The following is a 20,755-nucleotide window of genomic DNA, read 5'->3' as shown; positions in this document are numbered from 1 at the left end:
AAACAGCCGTTGGGCGGCCTTTGCCTTGGCCTCCCAGAGAGCGTGGAGGGTGAGTCTTGTGTGGGGGTCGCTTCCTCTATCCGGAGCCATCCGCGGCGCTGGGCCGGGCCGGGCGGGGACCCTCACGAGGAGAGTCCAGGGCTTGGTTGGTGGGAGGTCATCGATTAGCTGCGGCAAGTTCTTGGGGTCTAAATGCAGCCCCGCGCCGCTCTAAGGGCTTGGGGGGCTGGGCGGTGTCTCCGGCCTTGGTCCCTCCCTGCCCCAGGGCCGTTGGGGGGCGGGCGCCCCCCCCATTGGCTCGGCAGCAGCATGGGATAAGGCGCGCGCTCGCCGAAGCGCCTACTAATGGTCTGGCCCGCTCCCCGGCTAATGGTACGGCTCGCCCCCCGAGAGAGGCTTCCCCTCCCCCGGCCAGGCGCCTTGGAGCTCCCTCAACGCGGAGGCACCCGGCCGAGTGACCAGAGCACGGGGCCGGGGCGGGTGTCGGGTTCCTCCGTTCCCTGCGCTGCCGTGGGCTCGCTGGGGCGCGGGGCAAGTCCTTCACGTTGCTGTGCCTGCTTGACTGACTCACGTCTAAAAGGTTTCAGAGGAACAGCCGTGTTAGTCTGTATTCGCAAAAAGAAAAGGAGTACTTGTGGCACCTTAGAGACTAACCAATTTATTTGAGCATGAGCTTTCGTGAGCTACAGCTCACTTCATCAGATGTTTACCGTGGAAACTGCAGCAGACTTTATATACACACAGAGAATATGAAACAATACCTCCTCCCACCCCACTGTCCTGCTGGTAATAGCTTATCTAAAGTCATCAACAGGTGGGCCATTTCCAGCACAAATCCAGGTTTTCTCACCCTCCACCCCCCACACAAATTCACTCTCCTGCTGGTGCTAGCCCATCCAAAGTGACAACTCTTTACATAATCAAGTCGGGCTATTTCCTGCATAGATCAAGGTTTTCTCACATCCCCCCCACCCCCATACACACACAAACTCACTCTCCTGCTGGTAATAGCTCATCTAAACTGACCACTCTCCAAGTTTAAATCCAAGTTAAACCAGAACATCTGGGGGGGGGGGTAGGAAAAAACAAGAAGAAACAGGCTACCTTGCATAATGACTTAGCCACTCCCAGTCTCTATTTAAGCCTAAATTAATAGTATCCAATTTGCAAATGAATTCCAATTCAGCAGTTTCTCGCTGGAGTCTGGATTTGAAGTTTTTTTGTTTTAAGATAGCGACCTTCATGTCTGTGATTGCGTGACCAGAGAGATTGAAGTGTTCTCCGACTGGTTTATGAATGTTATAATTCTTGACATCTGATTTGTGTCCATTTATTCTTTTACGTAGAGACTGTCCAGTTTGACCAATGTACATGGCAGAGGGGCATTGCTGGCACATGATGGCATATATCACATTGGTGGATGTGCAGGTGAACGAGCCTCTGATAGCGTGGCTGATGTTATTAGGCCCTGTGATGGTGTCCCCTGAATAGATATGTGGGCACAATTGGCAACGGGCTTTGTTGCAAGGATAAGTTCCTGGGTTAGTGGTTCTGTTGTGTGGTATGTGGTTGTTGGTGAGTATTTGCTTCAGGTTGCGGGGCTGTCTGTAGGCAAGGACTGGCCTGTCTCCCAAGACTTGTGAGAGTGTTGGGTCATCCTTTAGGATAGGTTGTAGATCCTTAATAATGCGTTGGAGGGGTTTTAGTTGGGGGCTGAAGGTGACCGCTAGTGGCGTTCTGTTATTTTCTTTGTTAGGCCTGTCCTGTAGTAGGTAACTTCTGGGAACTCTTCTGGCTCTATCAATCTGTTTCTTTACTTCTGCAGGTGGGTATTGTAGTTGTAAGAAAGCTTGACAGAGATCTTGTAGGTGTTTGTCTCTGTCTGAGGGGTTGGAGCAAATGCGGTTGTATCGCAGAGCTTGGCTGTAGACGATGGATCGTGTGGTGTGGTCAGGGTGAAAGCTGGAGGCATGCAGGTAGGAATAGCGGTCAGTAGGTTTCCGGTATAGGGTGGTGTTTATGTGGCCATCGTTTATTAGCACTGTAGTGTCCAGGAAGTGGATCTCTTGTGTGGACTGGACCAGGCTGAGGTTGGTGGTGGGATGGAAATTGTTGAAATCGTGGTGGAATTCCTCAAGGGCTTCTTTTCCATGGGTCCAGATGATGAAGATGTCATCAATATAGCGCAAGTAGAGTAGGGGCTTTAGGGGACGAGAGCTGAGGAAGCGTTGTTCTAAATCAGCCATAAAAATGTTGGCATACTGTGGGGCCATGCGGGTACCCATAGCAGTGCCGCTGATCTGAAGGTATACATTGTCCCCAAATGTGAAATAGTTATGGGTAAGGACAAAGTCACAAAGTTCAGCCACCAGGTTAGCCGTGACATTATCGGGGATAGTGTTCTTGACGGCTTGTAGTCCATCTTTGTGTGGAATGTTGGTGTAGAGGGCTTCTACATCCATAGTAGCCAGGATGGTGTTATCAGGAAGATCACCGATGGATTGAAGTTTCCTCAGGAAGTCAGTGGTGTCTCGAAGGTAGCTGGGAGTGCTGGTAGCGTAGGGCCTGAGGAGGGAGTCTACATAGCCAGACAATCCTGCTGTCAGGGTGCCAATGCCTGAGATGATGGGGCGCCCAGGATTTCCAGGTTTATGGATCTTGGGTAGTAGATAGAATATCCCAGGTCGGGGTTCCAGGGGTGTGTCTGTGCGGATTTGATCTTGTGCTTTTTCAGGAAGTTTCTTGAGCAAATGCTGTAGTTGCTTTTGGTAACTCTCAGTGGGATCATAGGGTAATGGCTTGTAGAAACTCGTGTTGGAGAGCTGCCGAGCAGCCTCTTGTTCATATTCCGACCTATTCATGATGACAACAGCACCTCCTTTGTCAGCCTTTTTGATTATGATGTCAGAGTTGTTTCTGAGGCTGTGGATGGCATTGCGTTCCGCATGGCTGAGGTTATGGGGCAAGTGATGCTGCTTTTCCACAATCTCAGCCCGTGCACGTCGGCGGAAGCACTCTATGTAGAAGTCCAGTCTGCTGTTTCGACCTTCAGGAGGAGTCCATCTAGAATCCCTCTTTCTGTAGTGTTGGCAGGGAGACCTCTGTGGATTAGTATGTTGTTCAGAGGTATTTTGGAAATATTCCTTGAGACGGAGACGTCGAAAATAGGATTCTAGGTCACCACAGAACTGTATCATGTTCGTGGGGGTGGAGGGGCAGAAGGAGAGGCCCCGAGATAGAACAGCTGCTTCTGCTGGGCTGAGAGCATAGTTGGATAGGTTAACAATATTGCTAGGTGGGGTGAGGGAACCATTGCTGTGGCCCCTTGTAGCATGTAGTAGTTTAGAAAGTTTAGTGTCTTTTTTCTTTTGTAGAGAAGCAAAGTGTGCGTTGTAAATGGCTTGTCTAGTTTTAGTAAAATCCAGCCACGAGGAAGTTTGTGTGGAAGGTTGGTTCTTTATGAGAGTATCCATTTTTGAGAGCTCATTCTTAATCTTTCCCTGTTTGCTGTAGAGGATCTTGATCAGGTGATTCCGCAGTTTCTTTGAGAGCGTGAGGCACAAGCTGTCAGCATAGTCTGTGTGGTATGTAGATTGTAATGGATTTTTGACCTTCAGTCCTTTTGGTACGATGTCCATCTGTTTGCATTTGGAAAGGAAGATGATGTCTGTCTGTATCTGTACAAGTTTCTTCATGCAGTTGATAGATTTCCACTCCATACGGCTAAATGCAGTGCCTTGCATAATGACAGGTTTCAGAGGAACAGCCGTGTTAGTCTGTATTCGCAAAAAGAAAAGGAGTACTTGTGGCACCTTAGAGACTAACCAATTTATTTGAGCATGAGCTTTCGTGAGCTACAGCTCACTTCATCAGATGTTTACCGTGGAAACTGCAGCAGACTTTATATACACACAGAGAATATGAAACAATACCTCCTCCCACCCCACTGTCCTGCTGGTAATAGCTTATCTAAAGTCATCAACAGGTGGGCCATTTCCAGCACAAATCCAGGTTTTCTCACCCTCCACCCCCCACACAAATTCACTCTCCTGCTGGTGCTAGCCCATCCAAAGTGACAACTCTTTACATAATCAAGTCGGGCTATTTCCTGCATAGATCAAGGTTTTCTCACATCCCCCCCACCCCCATACACACACAAACTCACTCTCCTGCTGGTAATAGCTCATCTAAACTGACCACTCTCCAAGTTTAAATCCAAGTTAAACCAGAACATCTGGGGGGGGGGGTAGGAAAAAACAAGAAGAAACAGGCTACCTTGCATAATGACTTAGCCACTCCCAGTCTCTATTTAAGCCTAAATTAATAGTATCCAATTTGCAAATGAATTCCAATTCAGCAGTTTCTCGCTGGAGTCTGGATTTGAAGTTTTTTTGTTTTAAGATAGCGACCTTCATGTCTGTGATTGCGTGACCAGAGAGATTGAAGTGTTCTCCGACTGGTTTATGAATGTTATAATTCTTGACATCTGATTTGTGTCCATTTATTCTTTTACGTAGAGACTGTCCAGTTTGACCAATGTACATGGCAGAGGGGCATTGCTGGCACATGATGGCATATATCACATTGGTGGATGTGCAGGTGAACGAGCCTCTGATAGCGTGGCTGATGTTATTAGGCCCTGTGATGGTGTCCCCTGAATAGATATGTGGGCACAATTGGCAACGGGCTTTGTTGCAAGGATAAGTTCCTGGGTTAGTGGTTCTGTTGTGTGGTATGTGGTTGTTGGTGAGTATTTGCTTCAGGTTGCGGGGCTGTCTGTAGGCAAGGACTGGCCTGTCTCCCAAGACTTGTGAGAGTGTTGGGTCATCCTTTAGGATAGGTTGTAGATCCTTAATAATGCGTTGGAGGGGTTTTAGTTGGGGGCTGAAGGTGACCGCTAGTGGCGTTCTGTTATTTTCTTTGTTAGGCCTGTCCTGTAGTAGGTAACTTCTGGGAACTCTTCTGGCTCTATCAATCTGTTTCTTTACTTCTGCAGGTGGGTATTGTAGTTGTAAGAAAGCTTGACAGAGATCTTGTAGGTGTTTGTCTCTGTCTGAGGGGTTGGAGCAAATGCGGTTGTATCGCAGAGCTTGGCTGTAGACGATGGATCGTGTGGTGTGGTCAGGGTGAAAGCTGGAGGCATGCAGGTAGGAATAGCGGTCAGTAGGTTTCCGGTATAGGGTGGTGTTTATGTGGCCATCGTTTATTAGCACTGTAGTGTCCAGGAAGTGGATCTCTTGTGTGGACTGGACCAGGCTGAGGTTGGTGGTGGGATGGAAATTGTTGAAATCGTGGTGGAATTCCTCAAGGGCTTCTTTTCCATGGGTCCAGATGATGAAGATGTCATCAATATAGCGCAAGTAGAGTAGGGGCTTTAGGGGACGAGAGCTGAGGAAGCGTTGTTCTAAATCAGCCATAAAAATGTTGGCATACTGTGGGGCCATGCGGGTACCCATAGCAGTGCCGCTGATCTGAAGGTATACATTGTCCCCAAATGTGAAATAGTTATGGGTAAGGACAAAGTCACAAAGTTCAGCCACCAGGTTAGCCGTGACATTATCGGGGATAGTGTTCTTGACGGCTTGTAGTCCATCTTTGTGTGGAATGTTGGTGTAGAGGGCTTCTACATCCATAGTAGCCAGGATGGTGTTATCAGGAAGATCACCGATGGATTGAAGTTTCCTCAGGAAGTCAGTGGTGTCTCGAAGGTAGCTGGGAGTGCTGGTAGCGTAGGGCCTGAGGAGGGAGTCTACATAGCCAGACAATCCTGCTGTCAGGGTGCCAATGCCTGAGATGATGGGGCGCCCAGGATTTCCAGGTTTATGGATCTTGGGTAGTAGATAGAATATCCCAGGTCGGGGTTCCAGGGGTGTGTCTGTGCGGATTTGATCTTGTGCTTTTTCAGGAAGTTTCTTGAGCAAATGCTGTAGTTGCTTTTGGTAACTCTCAGTGGGATCATAGGGTAATGGCTTGTAGAAACTCGTGTTGGAGAGCTGCCGAGCAGCCTCTTGTTCATATTCCGACCTATTCATGATGACAACAGCACCTCCTTTGTCAGCCTTTTTGATTATGATGTCAGAGTTGTTTCTGAGGCTGTGGATGGCATTGCGTTCCGCATGGCTGAGGTTATGGGGCAAGTGATGCTGCTTTTCCACAATCTCAGCCCGTGCACGTCGGCGGAAGCACTCTATGTAGAAGTCCAGTCTGCTGTTTCGACCTTCAGGAGGAGTCCATCTAGAATCCCTCTTTCTGTAGTGTTGGCAGGGAGACCTCTGTGGATTAGTATGTTGTTCAGAGGTATTTTGGAAATATTCCTTGAGACGGAGACGTCGAAAATAGGATTCTAGGTCACCACAGAACTGTATCATGTTCGTGGGGGTGGAGGGGCAGAAGGAGAGGCCCCGAGATAGAACAGCTGCTTCTGCTGGGCTGAGAGCATAGTTGGATAGGTTAACAATATTGCTAGGTGGGGTGAGGGAACCATTGCTGTGGCCCCTTGTAGCATGTAGTAGTTTAGAAAGTTTAGTGTCTTTTTTCTTTTGTAGAGAAGCAAAGTGTGCGTTGTAAATGGCTTGTCTAGTTTTAGTAAAATCCAGCCACGAGGAAGTTTGTGTGGAAGGTTGGTTCTTTATGAGAGTATCCATTTTTGAGAGCTCATTCTTAATCTTTCCCTGTTTGCTGTAGAGGATCTTGATCAGGTGATTCCGCAGTTTCTTTGAGAGCGTGAGGCACAAGCTGTCAGCATAGTCTGTGTGGTATGTAGATTGTAATGGATTTTTGACCTTCAGTCCTTTTGGTACGATGTCCATCTGTTTGCATTTGGAAAGGAAGATGATGTCTGTCTGTATCTGTACAAGTTTCTTCATGCAGTTGATAGATTTCCACTCCATACGGCTAAATGCAGTGCCTTGCATAATGACAGGTTTCAGAGGAACAGCCGTGTTAGTCTGTATTCGCAAAAAGAAAAGTGCCAGCAATGCCCCTCTGCCATGTACATTGGTCAAACTGGACAGTCTCTACGTAAAAGAATAAATGGACACAAATCAGATGTCAAGAATTATAACATTCATAAACCAGTCGGAGAACACTTCAATCTCTCTGGTCACGCAATCACAGACATGAAGGTCGCTATCTTAAAACAAAAAAACTTCAAATCCAGACTCCAGCGAGAAACTGCTGAATTGGAATTCATTTGCAAATTGGATACTATTAATTTAGGCTTAAATAGAGACTGGGAGTGGCTAAGTCATTATGCAAGGTAGCCTGTTTCTTCTTGTTTTTTCCTACCCCCCCCCCCAGATGTTCTGGTTTAACTTGGATTTAAACTTGGAGAGTGGTCAGTTTAGATGAGCTATTACCAGCAGGAGAGTGAGTTTGTGTGTGTATGGGGGTGGGGGGGATGTGAGAAAACCTTGATCTATGCAGGAAATAGCCCGACTTGATTATGTAAAGAGTTGTCACTTTGGATGGGCTAGCACCAGCAGGAGAGTGAATTTGTGTGGGGGGTGGAGGGTGAGAAAACCTGGATTTGTGCTGGAAATGGCCCACCTGTTGATGACTTTAGATAAGCTATTACCAGCAGGACAGTGGGGTGGGAGGAGGTATTGTTTCATATTCTCTGTGTGTATATAAAGTCTGCTGCAGTTTCCACGGTAAACATCTGATGAAGTGAGCTGTAGCTCACGAAAGCTCATGCTCAAATAAATTGGTTAGTCTCTAAGGTGCCACAAGTACTCCTTTTCTTTTCACGTCTAAAATGCTCCTGACAACATGTGGGTGTAATCAGTACCGTGTGTAGAGCGAGAGGCTGGCTGACTGCACGGTGCTGTAGAAGCGGAAAGACAGCAGCAGTTTTCAGAAGGAGTTGTGTTTTTAATCAATTTGTGGGAGGAAACACAACCCCCCTGTTACAGCAACACGAGGGTTTTGGGGAAAACTCTCAAATGTTCACTTTTTAACCCTATTATTTCTGTGGCAGGAGAGGTGGTGCTGCTAGTTGTCTGCAGCAGGGATCAGCCCTTGCCATGTTAGGGCAGGGAGAAAACTGGTGTTGTGGAACGGCATGAAAAAGTCTGACGTTTCTGCATGTTTGTATACACGTGTAAGTTTGAAAGCACCATAGTTAAGCCACTGGTGTGCTGTGACTGCCCATTATTTTTCTGTTACATTGTGACCCCTCTCTGTTGTTGTGTTTTCACTTGATGTACCTCATCTTCTACTTGGATTGTAAACTAGATTGTGTCTTTATTAGGAGTACAATGACTAGCACATTGGGGTCCTGGTTTCTAGTAGAGGCCTCTAGGTACAATAGTACCAATAGTAATGTTTACGACTCTGGAAACATTTTTCACCACTTATCAAAGGGGTAGCCACTTTAGTCTGTAGCCACAAAAACAACAAGGAGTCTGGTGGCACCTTAACAGATTTATTTGAGCATAAGCTTTTGTGGGTAAAAAGCCCACTTCTTCAGATGCATGATGCTACTAAAATTAACAGTGCAGTTGTACCCAGTTGCCCTAACTGGGTAGGGCCCAAATATTGTGTTAGATGCAATAAGAGATGAGCTCTTCTCAAATGCTTAAAATTCTATTAGCTGAGATACACAAACAGGATATCAAACCTAGTCACATTTTTAAACTAAACTGCACCATCTCACTTCCCAAACTTTATTCAGGAGCTCCATCTGCCTACTATACACCATCATTCCAGTATGCCCTTCTTTCATCTTTCTTACCCTGCGGGGTTAAAAAAGAAAAAAGCTTGTAACACCATTGAGGAAGTTTTTTCCTTCTTACAGTTTGGAAGTCGTTTTTCTGTGGAAAAATGACAGTTATATACTGATGAGATCATTGCAATGATCTTATCTCTGGGGGGTCTTGAGTATTATAGGTAGTTAAATTAATGTATAGTTTATTCAACTTTCTATAGATAACTTTACACTTTTTTTAAAAGCTTCATGTAGTAGCAAACACTGCCAGTATTAATTTTTAGTATTGTTACAAATTATTTGAGCTATCACAAGAGAAAGTAAAAAGTACCTGCACAGAAGAAAAAGCACCTTTTGACCTTAACTGATTTAATGTTTACTTTTCTTGTACAGATCACTTTTCTACTATTGTCCTTTGTCAGGGAAAATTCCTAATAATACAATTCCCTAAATGTCTTAAACTAGCCAAAGCAGATCCTACTCCCTACATCAACTTTTCCCTTTATCTGCAGGGATTGCAAATGCGTGTGGCTCCCCCTTTGGCATCACAACCCTGCACTCCTAACATTCTTTATTTCAGTAGTTAGCAGTTAACAGCAGATGCTGAAGGCTGGCACACTTTTTGCCAATGTCAACTGCTGATATTCGCCTGAGATCTGTACATGTACATGTAACAATGTTCAGACTACTTATCCAGCTTATTGGGTTAAACTTTAGGAGTTTGATCTAGTAGGGATGAGGTTTTCCAGTATGCCTGGTGGAGGGAAGGAGTGAACAAATCAATAGGACTTGTCTACTCTTTACTCCAGCAGGTGCTTCGGAAAACCTCACTCTTGAATTTTAATCCCTGCTTGCAACATGCATTGTCCATTGTTTTGGGTATGTCTCACCTCTCTGCCTCAGTTTTTTCATCCATAAGACGAGAATACTTTCCTATATCAGTGCTGTTATGAGACTGATTGGATGTTTGCAGAGCACTCTTTGGGACACAACTAAATATTGTTAAAAGTACACACTTCTTTAAACATTACAACTTTTTTGAAATATCGCTGGGAAATATAATAGGTGATTATCTGCAAAAACTTTTATTTACTGCTCCAAAAAACCTGAATGCTCAATATTGGGGCAGTGCAGGAAGGATATTTTATACTACACCCTGAAGATTTTTAATAAAATATTTTTTTTTGCACAAAATGTCTTAGAACTGAGTTATTTGTAATAATTTTGCAGAATCCTAAAGGATGGGTTATGTCCACCTTCTTATCTTAATACTAATGTTTTTCAAACTAGTCACTGCATACACTATGCATGTTGCAGTTATTTGGTTGCAGGTGAAGAAAATGAGTGTTATACCCTACATAGCTGAAAGCTGATGGTTATTCTGAACTTTAATACAAAGTAGCTTGACGTTCACCTGAATCAGTCTCTCGGATGTGCAAATAGTTAAGGGAGTGGTTCTCAACTGATTACACATTGTGGGCTGCATATGTGGCCTGCAGTGTGTTACCTGGGCTGCAGGGACTGGGCAGGGCAGCCTGGACCCCTGCAGTGCTGGGTCGGCTGGCTGCCCACTCTGCCCCATCTGCGTGAGGCCAGCTGGGAACCTGACAGACCCCGCACATGGGCTGGCCTTGTGCTAATTGGGCCATGGGTTGAGAACTGCTGACTTAAGATAACCTAAGTGTAACCAAAAAAACCCCTGCTGATTGATCCTTTATTGAATATTTTTTTATTTTAGAACAAATTGAAAGCTCAGAATGACTGATACTGATGAAGCCAAGACTTCAGCTTTTGACCACTTTGAAGATTCCCAAGATCTAATATGTATGCCGCAAGAACAACAGTCTAATGTGCATAAACATGCAACTGCAGGGAATTCATGTTTAGGCTCTGCACAGAAAGATTCTGTATGTGAAAATTCTTCACAGGAATCCTACACCAGTGGTAGATCTTCCAAATGTTTCACCCACTTGACCACTGTCCCAACCAATGCCTTGCTGGATGACAGCGATTCAGAGACGTGAGTTTTTTTTCCCCCTCCTAAGCTACATGTCTGGTAAAACAGACTGAATGTGCTAAATCTCTTAAAATCCCAAAGTCAGGTGTATGAGATCTTGATTGAAAACAAACAATTCATGCTGCTGACTTCTGTTTAGGATGATGTACTTGGGTTGGTGCATATGCAGTACAGTTAAACCTCAGTTACAATCTGACCATTCAACCACAAACCTTATTTGGAACCAGAATTACACAATCAGGCAGCAGCAGATACAAAAAACAAATACAGTAAAGTACTGTGTTAAATATAAACTACGAAAAAAGGGAAAGCAGCATTTTTCTTCTGCATAGTAAACTTTCAAAGCTGCATTAATTCAATGTTAAATTGTAAACTTTTGAAGGAACAACTTCAGAACAACTTTTGTTCAGTTATAAATATTTCAGAGATACGAACAACCTCTATTCCTGAGGTGTTCGTAACTCTGAGATTCTACTGTTCATTTGAGTGATTTTTGGGGGGAGGGCTGTTTCTTTGTTAGTTCCCCACATGTGTTAGGCAAGTATTTTCCAAACACAGGAAGACAGACTTTGTCCCAAAGAGTGAACTGTCTAAATATCCTATGTAATTAGTTATCTAGGATACCCTAGAACTCCTAACCCATGTCATATCTACTTTGGCTTGAAAGACTTCATAGATCTACCTGCCACAATTCCTCCATGGAAGTAATAAAAAATAAAGTCAATATATTGACTTTCTGTTGGAATTTTTTCTTAACTCCCTTCCAGTTTTGCTCTTTTGGGGCCATTTTTTATTTAAACAAACCATATGGTGATGGGGTACCAGGAATTCAGTCTTTATTCGCCTACATTTTAAGCTGGTTTTAATGATTTATTAAACAATATCATTACCCTTTGAATTACCTCTTTTGGTTAGGCAACATTATTAAGGCTCTAGGACTAAAATTCCACCTGGCTTTTTTCAGTTGGATATAAATTTTTTTTTTTTAAAGGCTTGCAAATACCCCATAAACTTGCTTTTAAAAAAAGTCAGCAACTTTCCAGTAACAATCTAGTGCTTGTACTTGAGTAGTAAGGAAGTGACTTTCAGTTCCAGTATTCTGTTCCTCTGTAGTTCCTTGCATCCAAAGTCTTCCATAAATAGGGCATCTGATTCTGTCACCCTGTATCTTGTGTAGGCAATCCTAGTGCAAAAGTAGGAGCAAAATTTTGGATTTGGTAGCACTTGTCATTGTGCAGATAGATTGACTACACAAGGTTTTGGTAAGAGAATTCAGCAAAGAAATCTGTGATAGGTCTGTGAGATAGAGAAGTGTGGCTGTTCTCTAGCTGGGTTATGTGAAAAACGGGATGGCTTACCTAAGGTCAGTCAGTCACTGGCAAAGCTGCAAGTATGGAGTATAATCCAGGAGCCGGGGCTACCAGCCTCTTCATCCAAACCATTAGTCAGAGATTATTTCAAAGTAGCTTTACAATGGGCATTTACTACTGAACTAAATATTTTTTGTGTAAGCAGGTTAAACCAATTTTAACAGTTACAGAAATGAAGTTGCCCTAGTATCATAGCCTTTCTCTGCAGGGTGGTAGCAACCAACAAAAAGCTAAGGAGAGCCATTATATAGAATTTTTAAGGTACAAGCAGAAGTTGGTTGTGGCAAGAAGTGTCTTACCTCTTAAACTTTAAGAATATGGTGGAGAAGAGGTTCTCAAACCAAATTGTGGTGTACCTTGGGGGAGGTAAGTGTGCACCCAGGGAGGTGCTAGTTCTCAAACTGCATCTCCTCCTTTTGCACACTCTAACATTCGCTAGTGGCTTGCTGCAGCAGTGCTGAACCCTTCTTACTGGGGAAAGGGTTGTGCACTTGCTGATGGAGCTGGCCTCCCCACTGTGCTTCCATAGTACATGCCCCCCTCCTCCCAGCAGCATCTTGCCTCCTTCATTCCTGCACAGCTCCCTTTAGGTTGGACCAAAGCTCATACTCCACTTGTGGCACAGAGGCTCCTGGCAGCTGTAATGCCCCTCTCCCACAGAGGAGCTGGAGAAACTGGCGTGGAGCCATCTTCCTGCTCAGCCATGCACACTGCGTCCCTTGCTATGGGGCAGAATTACACCAGCCCCACTCTAGTTGAGTGGCCATTGCCTGAGCATGCATTTGGTGCAGAGGGAGCCCTTCATGCTCTGTGGGAGGGTGCCTGTCCACTGGCAGGGAAAGGGGCATACACCGCCTCCAGCTTGGCAGTCAGCTGCACTGCTGCCCCTCACCACAGCAGTGCCCCTATGCACATGCATAAAGTGACCTTCCCCCACACACATATACTTTCTTTGCTTGTGTAAAACACCTGTCAGCCCCTCACATCTCCATCCATTGTGGTATCTAGGTCTCATATGCAAAAAGAATAAGAGAACACAATTTTCTTCATGGGACATACTCTTTGCCCCCACCTCTCCTGGGCCTTGGAACTAGATTGGGACCAACTCATTTCACACAGGTCACAAGTGGGCTCTGAGCTCTGCAGGAGCTCTTGATGCCTACTGGGAATAGAATGTTTGCCCATGCTAGGGAGGAAGTGATGTGGGATCCCTGAAGCTGGTCATGGGTTGGAGACCTGCTCCCCCTTAGACTCACTATGACAACATTTGAGAACCTCTGCTAGAGTGACCAAACAGATTGGCTTTCATTTCAAGCAGACATGTTACAGCAAGTTGCCATACGATTTCCAATCAATATGAAGTTAAACTGGTACTAAACAGATTTTCCAAGGAAGGGATAGCAGTCTTGCGGTTAATGCATGGGTATGGGAAGTAAGTTTTCTGGGTCTCTGTCAGATTTCCTATGTGACCATAGCCAAGTTGTGAACCCACTCTGTGCCTTAATACTTAGGTTTTTCCATCTGTAATACAGTTCCCTGCCTTGCAGTGGCATGGAGGCTTAATTCACACCTATAAAGCTGTATGAATAAAGCTTTGAAATCTCTGAAAGGCTCTGTATTCATACAAAGAATATGAACATAAGAGTGACCATAATGGGTCAGAACAATGGTCCGTCTAGCCCAGTGGCCAGTGCAAGATGCTTCAGAGGGATTGAACAGAACAGGGCAACTATTGAATGAACTATCCCATTGTCCAGTCCCAGCTTCTAAATATTTGACGTTTTACCTACTACCCTGTTGAGAATAGAACTCGGGTAATTCTTTTTCCATAAAGAATCTTACGTAGCTTGTAGTCAGTTTTCTACTTAACTCCTTTGTGGCTTCACCTGAAATTAAGATGCATGTTTACTGATCTAGTGCATTAGGTATTTCTAATGCATCCATTACTGTGGTATCTAAGAGCCATACTTAGTCAAATTTTTTAATAGTAATCATCATGAATACCTAATCACTCCAAAGCTACTAGGGTAGAGAAAATTTTGTTTGATAATGGGAGAATTCTTTGTAATTAGAGTGTAATTTATCAGAAACATCAACTGTGCCTTCAAAAAAAGTTAACAATTTACTCTTGTTTTATCGTAGTGACCTTTCTGATTCGACTGGCAGCTTGTTCCAACCTGAGTGTAACATTACACCCTCAGCTCGAAGTTCAGCAAGACACTTGGCAAAGTCTCCAGCAAATACATTGGACAGAGACACTTCAACTGACTCTTCTCCAGATTCTGGATCACCATTTAAGTTGGTTAAATCCCCAGGGCTGTCTAGATCTGCACCCAATTTGAAAGCCAGTTTTGACAATCACTTGAGGAGGAAGTATAGGAGACGAGCACATCAAAGATGTAAGGAGAAACCAAAAGAGAAAGAGAAGAGGTATAAGAGCACAGGAAAGCCTAGAGGGAGACCACGGCTAACTGCTTCACAAGAAGAGCAGAAAAAAAGACTTCTAGACAGAGGCTTTCAGTTTCCTTTTGTGGAAAAAGAATATGGAAGGAAACATCTCCCCATGAAAATGATTGTTGAATACGAGGTGAGATTTTTTTTGTCTGTGGGGTTTTTTTAAATTGGAGTGGTTTCTACAGGCAGAACAAACTTCAGTCTTTGCAGACAAAAACTGAAATGGCAGTTGTTACAAGGTAACTATTGTGTTTTTGCACTTAAGAACCATTGACTAATTTGGGCACAGAGTACAGTGAATTAAATTCACACTTTCAGTACAACATTATAGATGAAATTGCTGTCAAGTAGTCTGCATACATAATTTATCAGTTAGTACTAAATGCTTGAAACTGATTTGCTGTATAGCATATTTTAAATGTAAGCTGAAGGGTCTGTTTGGTATTAGAAGTCAGTCTGTCTTAATGACATTGATTTTCAAGGTCTTGCATAATGTAACAAGAAATCTTTTTCTTAGCAAGCAGCTTTAAAGGGATATTTCCAATACATTAAGATGCTCAAATATGAAGAACATCTCAAAAAGGCTTTAAAAAACCTGAATGCTAGTGAGGATTTAGAAAATGAATGTATGGTGATGCGGAAACACAAATACTTAGATGATGAAGGACCCATTTCTCCTATTCAGGAGACAAAGTAAGTTCACGCTTAAATACTTTTTTGGATTTTTTTGGAAATTATAACAACTTTTCATCTATTTCCTTAACTGGCTTCTATCTATTTCCTATCTCTTTGAGGCAGGGAAGTATATCCCCATACAGATCAGGAATTGAGGAATCAGAGCAAACTAGTTTCTCAAGGTCTCACAGAAAGCTTGTGGCAGACCTGGGCATTCAACTCAGGTTTTCTAAGTCTCACTGTAGTGTGAGACCATCATCCACTGTGTACATGTTTCTATCAGACTTGATCTATGAACTTTAAACTTTGGTAATTTTAGATTTAATAGAGTTTAAATCTGGATTGGGAATTACTAAAAGTACTTGTTTTGAGAAACTGTTCACACCTTAATTTCATGTAGTATCACTTTGTGAGGGAAGCCATAAGATCCAGCCCCAGTTCAAAAAAAAAAAAAGGCCTTGGCATCTTGTGGCATAGGGATTGGATTGGGATTTCATGGAGTGTAACCTGTCAAGTCTGAGGACTGTTTTGTCTTTTTTTTGGTCTTTTTTTCCCTTGCATTTTGTTTGATTCAGTAACCTGAGTGGAATGGGAAATAGTCAACTTAAAATCATGCTTGTCTGAAACTTGTCTACACTTATTACAAATAATAGCTGAGCTTTCTATAGCTGAAAGATCAGAGACTTAATGTAACTGACTAGGCATTAGAAAGTGTATTCTGTAAAGTTTTGCTGTTCTTTCCTACGTGGTCAGTCATTTCCCCCCCATTTACATGGGTGTTTCACACAGCCATGAGGGGAAGATGTAAAATCATAACAATTAGCAAGGATGCTTGGGGATCAATAATAAAATCTCTTAACTCACTTCTCAAATGGAGTGTGTTTCAAGTTGGCATGTTCCTTTAAGTGACAAGGTAATTTTCAGTGGCTGAAGATTGGAAAAACCTGTTAAGAATAAGAACCCAATCCTTCTGCCCTTGGTGACGGTGGTAGTGTAGTTGACTGGAGGGAGGCCTAGTTCTGCGAATAAAGGCTGCAGGATGATTTGCCTTGGTCTCTAATGTGTAGAAGTATACCATGTGTAATGGTTGTGCCTCTGACTACATTTTCAGAGAAAATTCCATTTAGAGAAGTAAAGGAGTACTTGTGGCACCTTAGAGACTAACAAATTTATTTGAGCAGAAGCTGTAGCTCATGAAATTTGTTAGTCTCTAAGGTGCCACAAGTACTCCTCTTCTTTTTGCAAATACAGACTAACACGGCTGCTACTCTGAAACCTGTCATTTAGAGAAGTGGAAAGCTGAAGAGTAGAAAATTTTTTGCAGACAATTACCCTGCTCAAAATAAGAACCAGAGAGCAGTCAGACTATGCATGTTAAAGATTCTTGGGTAAAGGTTACAACTATTCCTTGCACACGTTACTCAGCTGTGGTTCACCCACAGATGTAATATCAGGCGAACCTTATCCCCTCACCTCTTTTGGCCCATGTTTGGCTGTAAAAGCAGTGTTTGGCTTTCTCTTTTTTCCTAATACAGACCTGTCCTCTTTATCTCCTCAGTGTACCAGTTGGCTTTTCTTCATGGCTGCCCTGTCCACTTCCTCATATCTACTCTGAAGGCCTTCTCTCTACCTCTTCCTTCCCAATTATCCACTTGTTTGTAATATCATTGAAAGCTTGTCCTACCTAGTTTCTAATTGTTTTGTGAGGTGTCACTTGAGATCAGACTTCTGCAGGAGTGGCATCCTCATGTAGGTACAAGTAGTAGCATTGAGGCCAAGAGAAACTCAAGATTTGGTGGAGGTAAAAATCAAAGACCACTTGTAGTCTTCGTATTTTGTGCTATTACATAAACCTAACCAAACTCTGGACCATTTTTATTTCAGTGAAGATGACCACAACTTGGATCCTGATCAAGAAGAATTTGGTGCCACAATAGTTGTGAGTAAACCTTCGTTAACTTCACTACCCTGTGTAGCATTTTAAAGCAAATGAAACAAAAGAACAATCAAGCAAAATTAAAGTATTTTTGGATTAAATATTTGTTCCTAGAATTAGACTATATCTATGAACTATTATATATGCCATCTCTGACCCTGCTTCTTGATTTAAAAAAAATTTTTATTATTTGAAAATTCATGGTTTTGTCTTGTTTGGGGTGGCAAACAATCCTAAATTGAGGAATACAGTTATGAGAATTACTCATGGGTAGTTCTTGGGAAATACTGTTCTGTATCTCCAAAAATTACTGTCAAAGTCCCACTTCAAACGTTGTCTTTATAATTGGCTTTTATTCTGATCAGTTTTATATCTTCCATTGACTTAGGAAAACAGCTGTTTCATATTAAGCAGCAAACTTCCAAGCAAGAAAAAATCAAAGACAAAAGCAAAACATGCAAATCTGATCAGAGAAGATGAAGAGGAAGAATATGCTGCTGATGGGCCCGGGCCTGTACATGAGATACTACATGGATCAGAAAACTAGTACATCATGGAACCCCATAAATGCTAGTTGCTGTGACCCTGACTCTGAGCATGCATGTCTGCATATGCTGCTCCGCCTAGCAAAAACACATTCACTTCAGACAAAAACTATGTTCAACATTCCAACTCAGGAAACTTTGTTATTGCAATTGATTGATCTAGCATCATCTAGGTTGTAAATATATAATTTGTCTCCTTTGGGTGAGTATGATTTGTTTAGCACTGTCTAGAGATAAAATTGTAAATGTTGCAATAAAACTATAGTAATAAAGAAGCTGCTCTTATAAAGCTTTGAGGTTTTAATTTGCTCAGTGCTATCTGTAGAAAAGGAAGGTAAAATATCAAATTAACTTGGTTCAGAGGTTAACCTTGCCTCCTTTCATCCTAACCTTAGTTTAAAGAAATCATGTCTGAACAGCCTTCTGCCTCCATAGAAAATAGTGATATAAATTGAAAATTGTGATTGAAACTTAATGCATATATTCCATACAGCATATCACTTTCAGAAGCACTTCATTCTTTTGTTTTTGTCTAACATGGACAGAAGCTTTGAATTCTGTGCTAATAATAAAATGGCTCTTTTGCAACCCACAACTGATAACAATATGAGTTGTGCTACTTGTAAGTGTGGACAGTAATTTGAACACATATATTAATGGTGTTAGAAATGCTGAGTAGATAATACAATACCTTTTCTTTCTCTTCTTTATGAAGTCTCAATCTTTCATCCCTCAATCTGTTCAAATTCTAGAGCTAAATGACCCCAAACTTCTTACCTAAAAAAAAATTAATACGCAAGACTTCCTCAGTGCTGGTGGATCTAACAAAAATGTTTAAGGTGTGAAAATGTCACCTCTTAAATTGTGCAAATAAGGCTAAAGCACATATAGGACATAGTTATTAAATTGTTATAGTGGTGTTCAGAGGCCCCAGTCTGGAGTGATATTGTACAAACAAGTTCCTGTCACACAGCAAACATAATCCAAAATTGGGGACAGGGTGGGATATTGACAGTAATAGAACACAAGCTTGTATATTTTAGCTGTTATATTTATATTTTAGTTTGCAGGCTTCATATATGGGCTTCTTAAATAATTCTCATTTTGAGAACTTAGTTGAATCTCATTAGTAAGACATAAACAAGTCAGGTGAATCATTTCAATCCTGGTAGAAACTTTTCTGCTGGTTTGTGGTGTTCAACATAACAAAACTTGTGGCTTTACTTTTATCTACTGAATTATGTTAGCTATGTAGAGTAAAACTGCAAGATCAGTTTTTAGGCTGTAGTATCAAACTATCTCTAACGCTGGTCTGAGAACTGCTTAACTTCTTTCTTTCTAGGCTTGAACATGGGAAACATCCTCTCAGCATGATTTGAAAAACTTCATGCTGGATCTGGGACTGGAGTTTTTGCTGGGTAAGGTATTGCAGGTGCCATATATAGTACTTGATCTACCTGACTTCACATTGCAGTTCACATGATGAATTTCTCTGTTCAACTGCTGGGTGATTCACAAATGAACTAAATTCTAATTCTGAATAGAACTGATTAAATATCCCATGAAAGCTAGCTTTTTACAAATGTAATGGTTAGAAATATTAATCTTTGATGCTAAAAACCTGAGACTTCATCTGGCTCTTTTCCATTTCTGCATTTTAGTTCAATTGGCCTTTTTTTGGAGGGAGAGAGAGAGGAACCATTTTAGTTTTTCTGCTGCAAGAGGTAAGTTGCTGCTTTCGTTGTATTTCTTTTCATGATTTTCTTTCAATAAATTGAAATAAACTATCTGAATGGCTCTTTGAAAAGATACAAATCACATGTATTCTAATCTTGCTTGCTTGATACTTGATTTGGTAGAAGGAGGTTGAGTAATGGAAACAGATTAAATGACTTGGCCAAAATTAGAATGTCTGTCTGAGATGGGACTAAACTTGGAACTCTTGATTACAGTAGTGGTCAGACAGACAGTTACATGCAGTTATCCTTATGCTCAAAGAAATACTACAAATAACTTGGCATCTGGAGTTCTCAGGCTGTTGTGCTTGTTCAACCTGATATCTTGCTTTCTCAATTTAAGATTTCTGGTAAACTAACTATCTTCTAAAATCTTTCTTGTCCTCCTGTTCTGCTCCCTCAGACTAATACTATCTTATATGCCCTACATCTATAGTGTTGTGACTTCCAATTTCATATTGGATATAATTCTGCCCTGTGCAGGATTTGCTGACTCTGTAATAATCAGTATTCAAGTGCTTGTGAAGGCTTACTTGGTCCATATAATACTCCTGGGAGAATTCTGCCCCCCAAAATTAAATATTCTGTGCACAATATTGTAAAATTTTGAAAAAAATTTCTGTATTTTATTTGTCAAAATAACACTATATAATCATGTTAGTTTCAATTATTTTGGTAATTTATTTCAAAATATCTATCAGCAACTGTCTGTAACAGTACAGACACACACATTCCTCCAGGAGTAGTGTGTTAAGGAAACCCCTATGACAACCCTGTTCCTGTTTCTCTGCCCCTTCCCCCCAGAGCCCAGTAGTGAGGCCAGACACCCACACCCTATCCCCTCAGAGCCCACCTGTGGGGCATCCCAATGCAAGAAACAGGCTGATGCTGGGACCCAGACATTTGTGGAGATTCCTGTATGTTGTCTCCTTCTTTCAGGGCATGCTGAGAACTGCAGTTGCCAGGAACCCTCCAGCTTCCACTTCTCCCTCCAGCAAGCAGTGTCATAAGAACATAAAAATGGCCATACTGGGTCAGATCAAAGGTCCATCCAGCCCAGTATCTTGTCTACAGACAGTGGCCAATGCCAGGTGCCCCAGAGGGAGTGAACCTAACAGGTAATGATCCAGTGATCTCTCTCTCCTGCCATCCATCTCCATCCTCTGACAAACAGGCTAGGGACACCCATCCTGGCTAATGACCATTAATGGACTTAACCTCCATGAATTTATCCAGTTCTCTTTTTAAACCCCGTTATAGTCCTAGCCTTCACAAGCTCCTCAGGCAAGGAGTTCCACAGGTTGACTGCGCTGAG

At 42.5% G+C, this 20,755-nt stretch overlaps 1 protein-coding gene and 2 non-coding genes across 9 annotated transcripts in view; all 3 read left to right on the top strand.

Moving 5' to 3' along the window:
• Nucleotides 1–24: 24 nt before the first annotated feature.
• The window catches only part of TAF1D (TATA-box binding protein associated factor, RNA polymerase I subunit D), a 34,296-nt gene continuing 13,565 nt past the window's right edge, over nucleotides 25–20,755 (top strand). For 5 of the 7 annotated variants that reach the window (XM_048842973.2, XM_075126716.1, XM_075126721.1 and 2 more), the window contains exons 1-10: nucleotides 25–49; nucleotides 7,979–8,101; nucleotides 10,446–10,727; nucleotides 14,237–14,681; nucleotides 15,066–15,241; nucleotides 17,108–17,162; nucleotides 17,548–17,906; nucleotides 19,047–19,122; nucleotides 19,366–19,428; nucleotides 20,380–20,558. In XM_048842973.2, the coding sequence (XP_048698930.2) occupies nucleotides 10,465–10,727; nucleotides 14,237–14,681; nucleotides 15,066–15,241; nucleotides 17,108–17,162; nucleotides 17,548–17,706 (1,098 nt within the window). In that variant the 5' untranslated portion in view covers nucleotides 25–49; nucleotides 7,979–8,101; nucleotides 10,446–10,464 and the 3' untranslated portion in view covers nucleotides 17,707–17,906; nucleotides 19,047–19,122; nucleotides 19,366–19,428; nucleotides 20,380–20,558. The remainder of the gene's footprint in view (nucleotides 50–7,978; nucleotides 8,102–10,445; nucleotides 10,728–14,236; nucleotides 14,682–15,065; nucleotides 15,242–17,107; nucleotides 17,163–17,547; nucleotides 17,907–19,046; nucleotides 19,123–19,365; nucleotides 19,429–20,379; nucleotides 20,559–20,755) is intronic. The other 2 variants (XM_048842929.2, XM_048842902.2) reach the window with 1 other exon arrangement.
• On the top strand, nucleotides 18,213–18,342 carry LOC125630701 (small nucleolar RNA SNORA40). Its single transcript, XR_007354754.2, has one exon. It is a non-coding gene; the product is annotated as a small nucleolar RNA SNORA40 (small nucleolar RNA).
• Nucleotides 19,178–19,249, top strand: LOC125630712 (small nucleolar RNA SNORD5). The gene has a single exon (XR_007354764.1). It is a non-coding gene; the product is annotated as a small nucleolar RNA SNORD5 (small nucleolar RNA).

The sequence above is a fragment of the Caretta caretta genome, chromosome 1 (assembly GCF_965140235.1).
Source record: "Caretta caretta isolate rCarCar2 chromosome 1, rCarCar1.hap1, whole genome shotgun sequence".
Classification (NCBI taxonomy): Eukaryota; Metazoa; Chordata; order Testudines; family Cheloniidae; genus Caretta; species Caretta caretta.
This window is presented reverse-complemented; position numbering and strand designations above follow the sequence as displayed.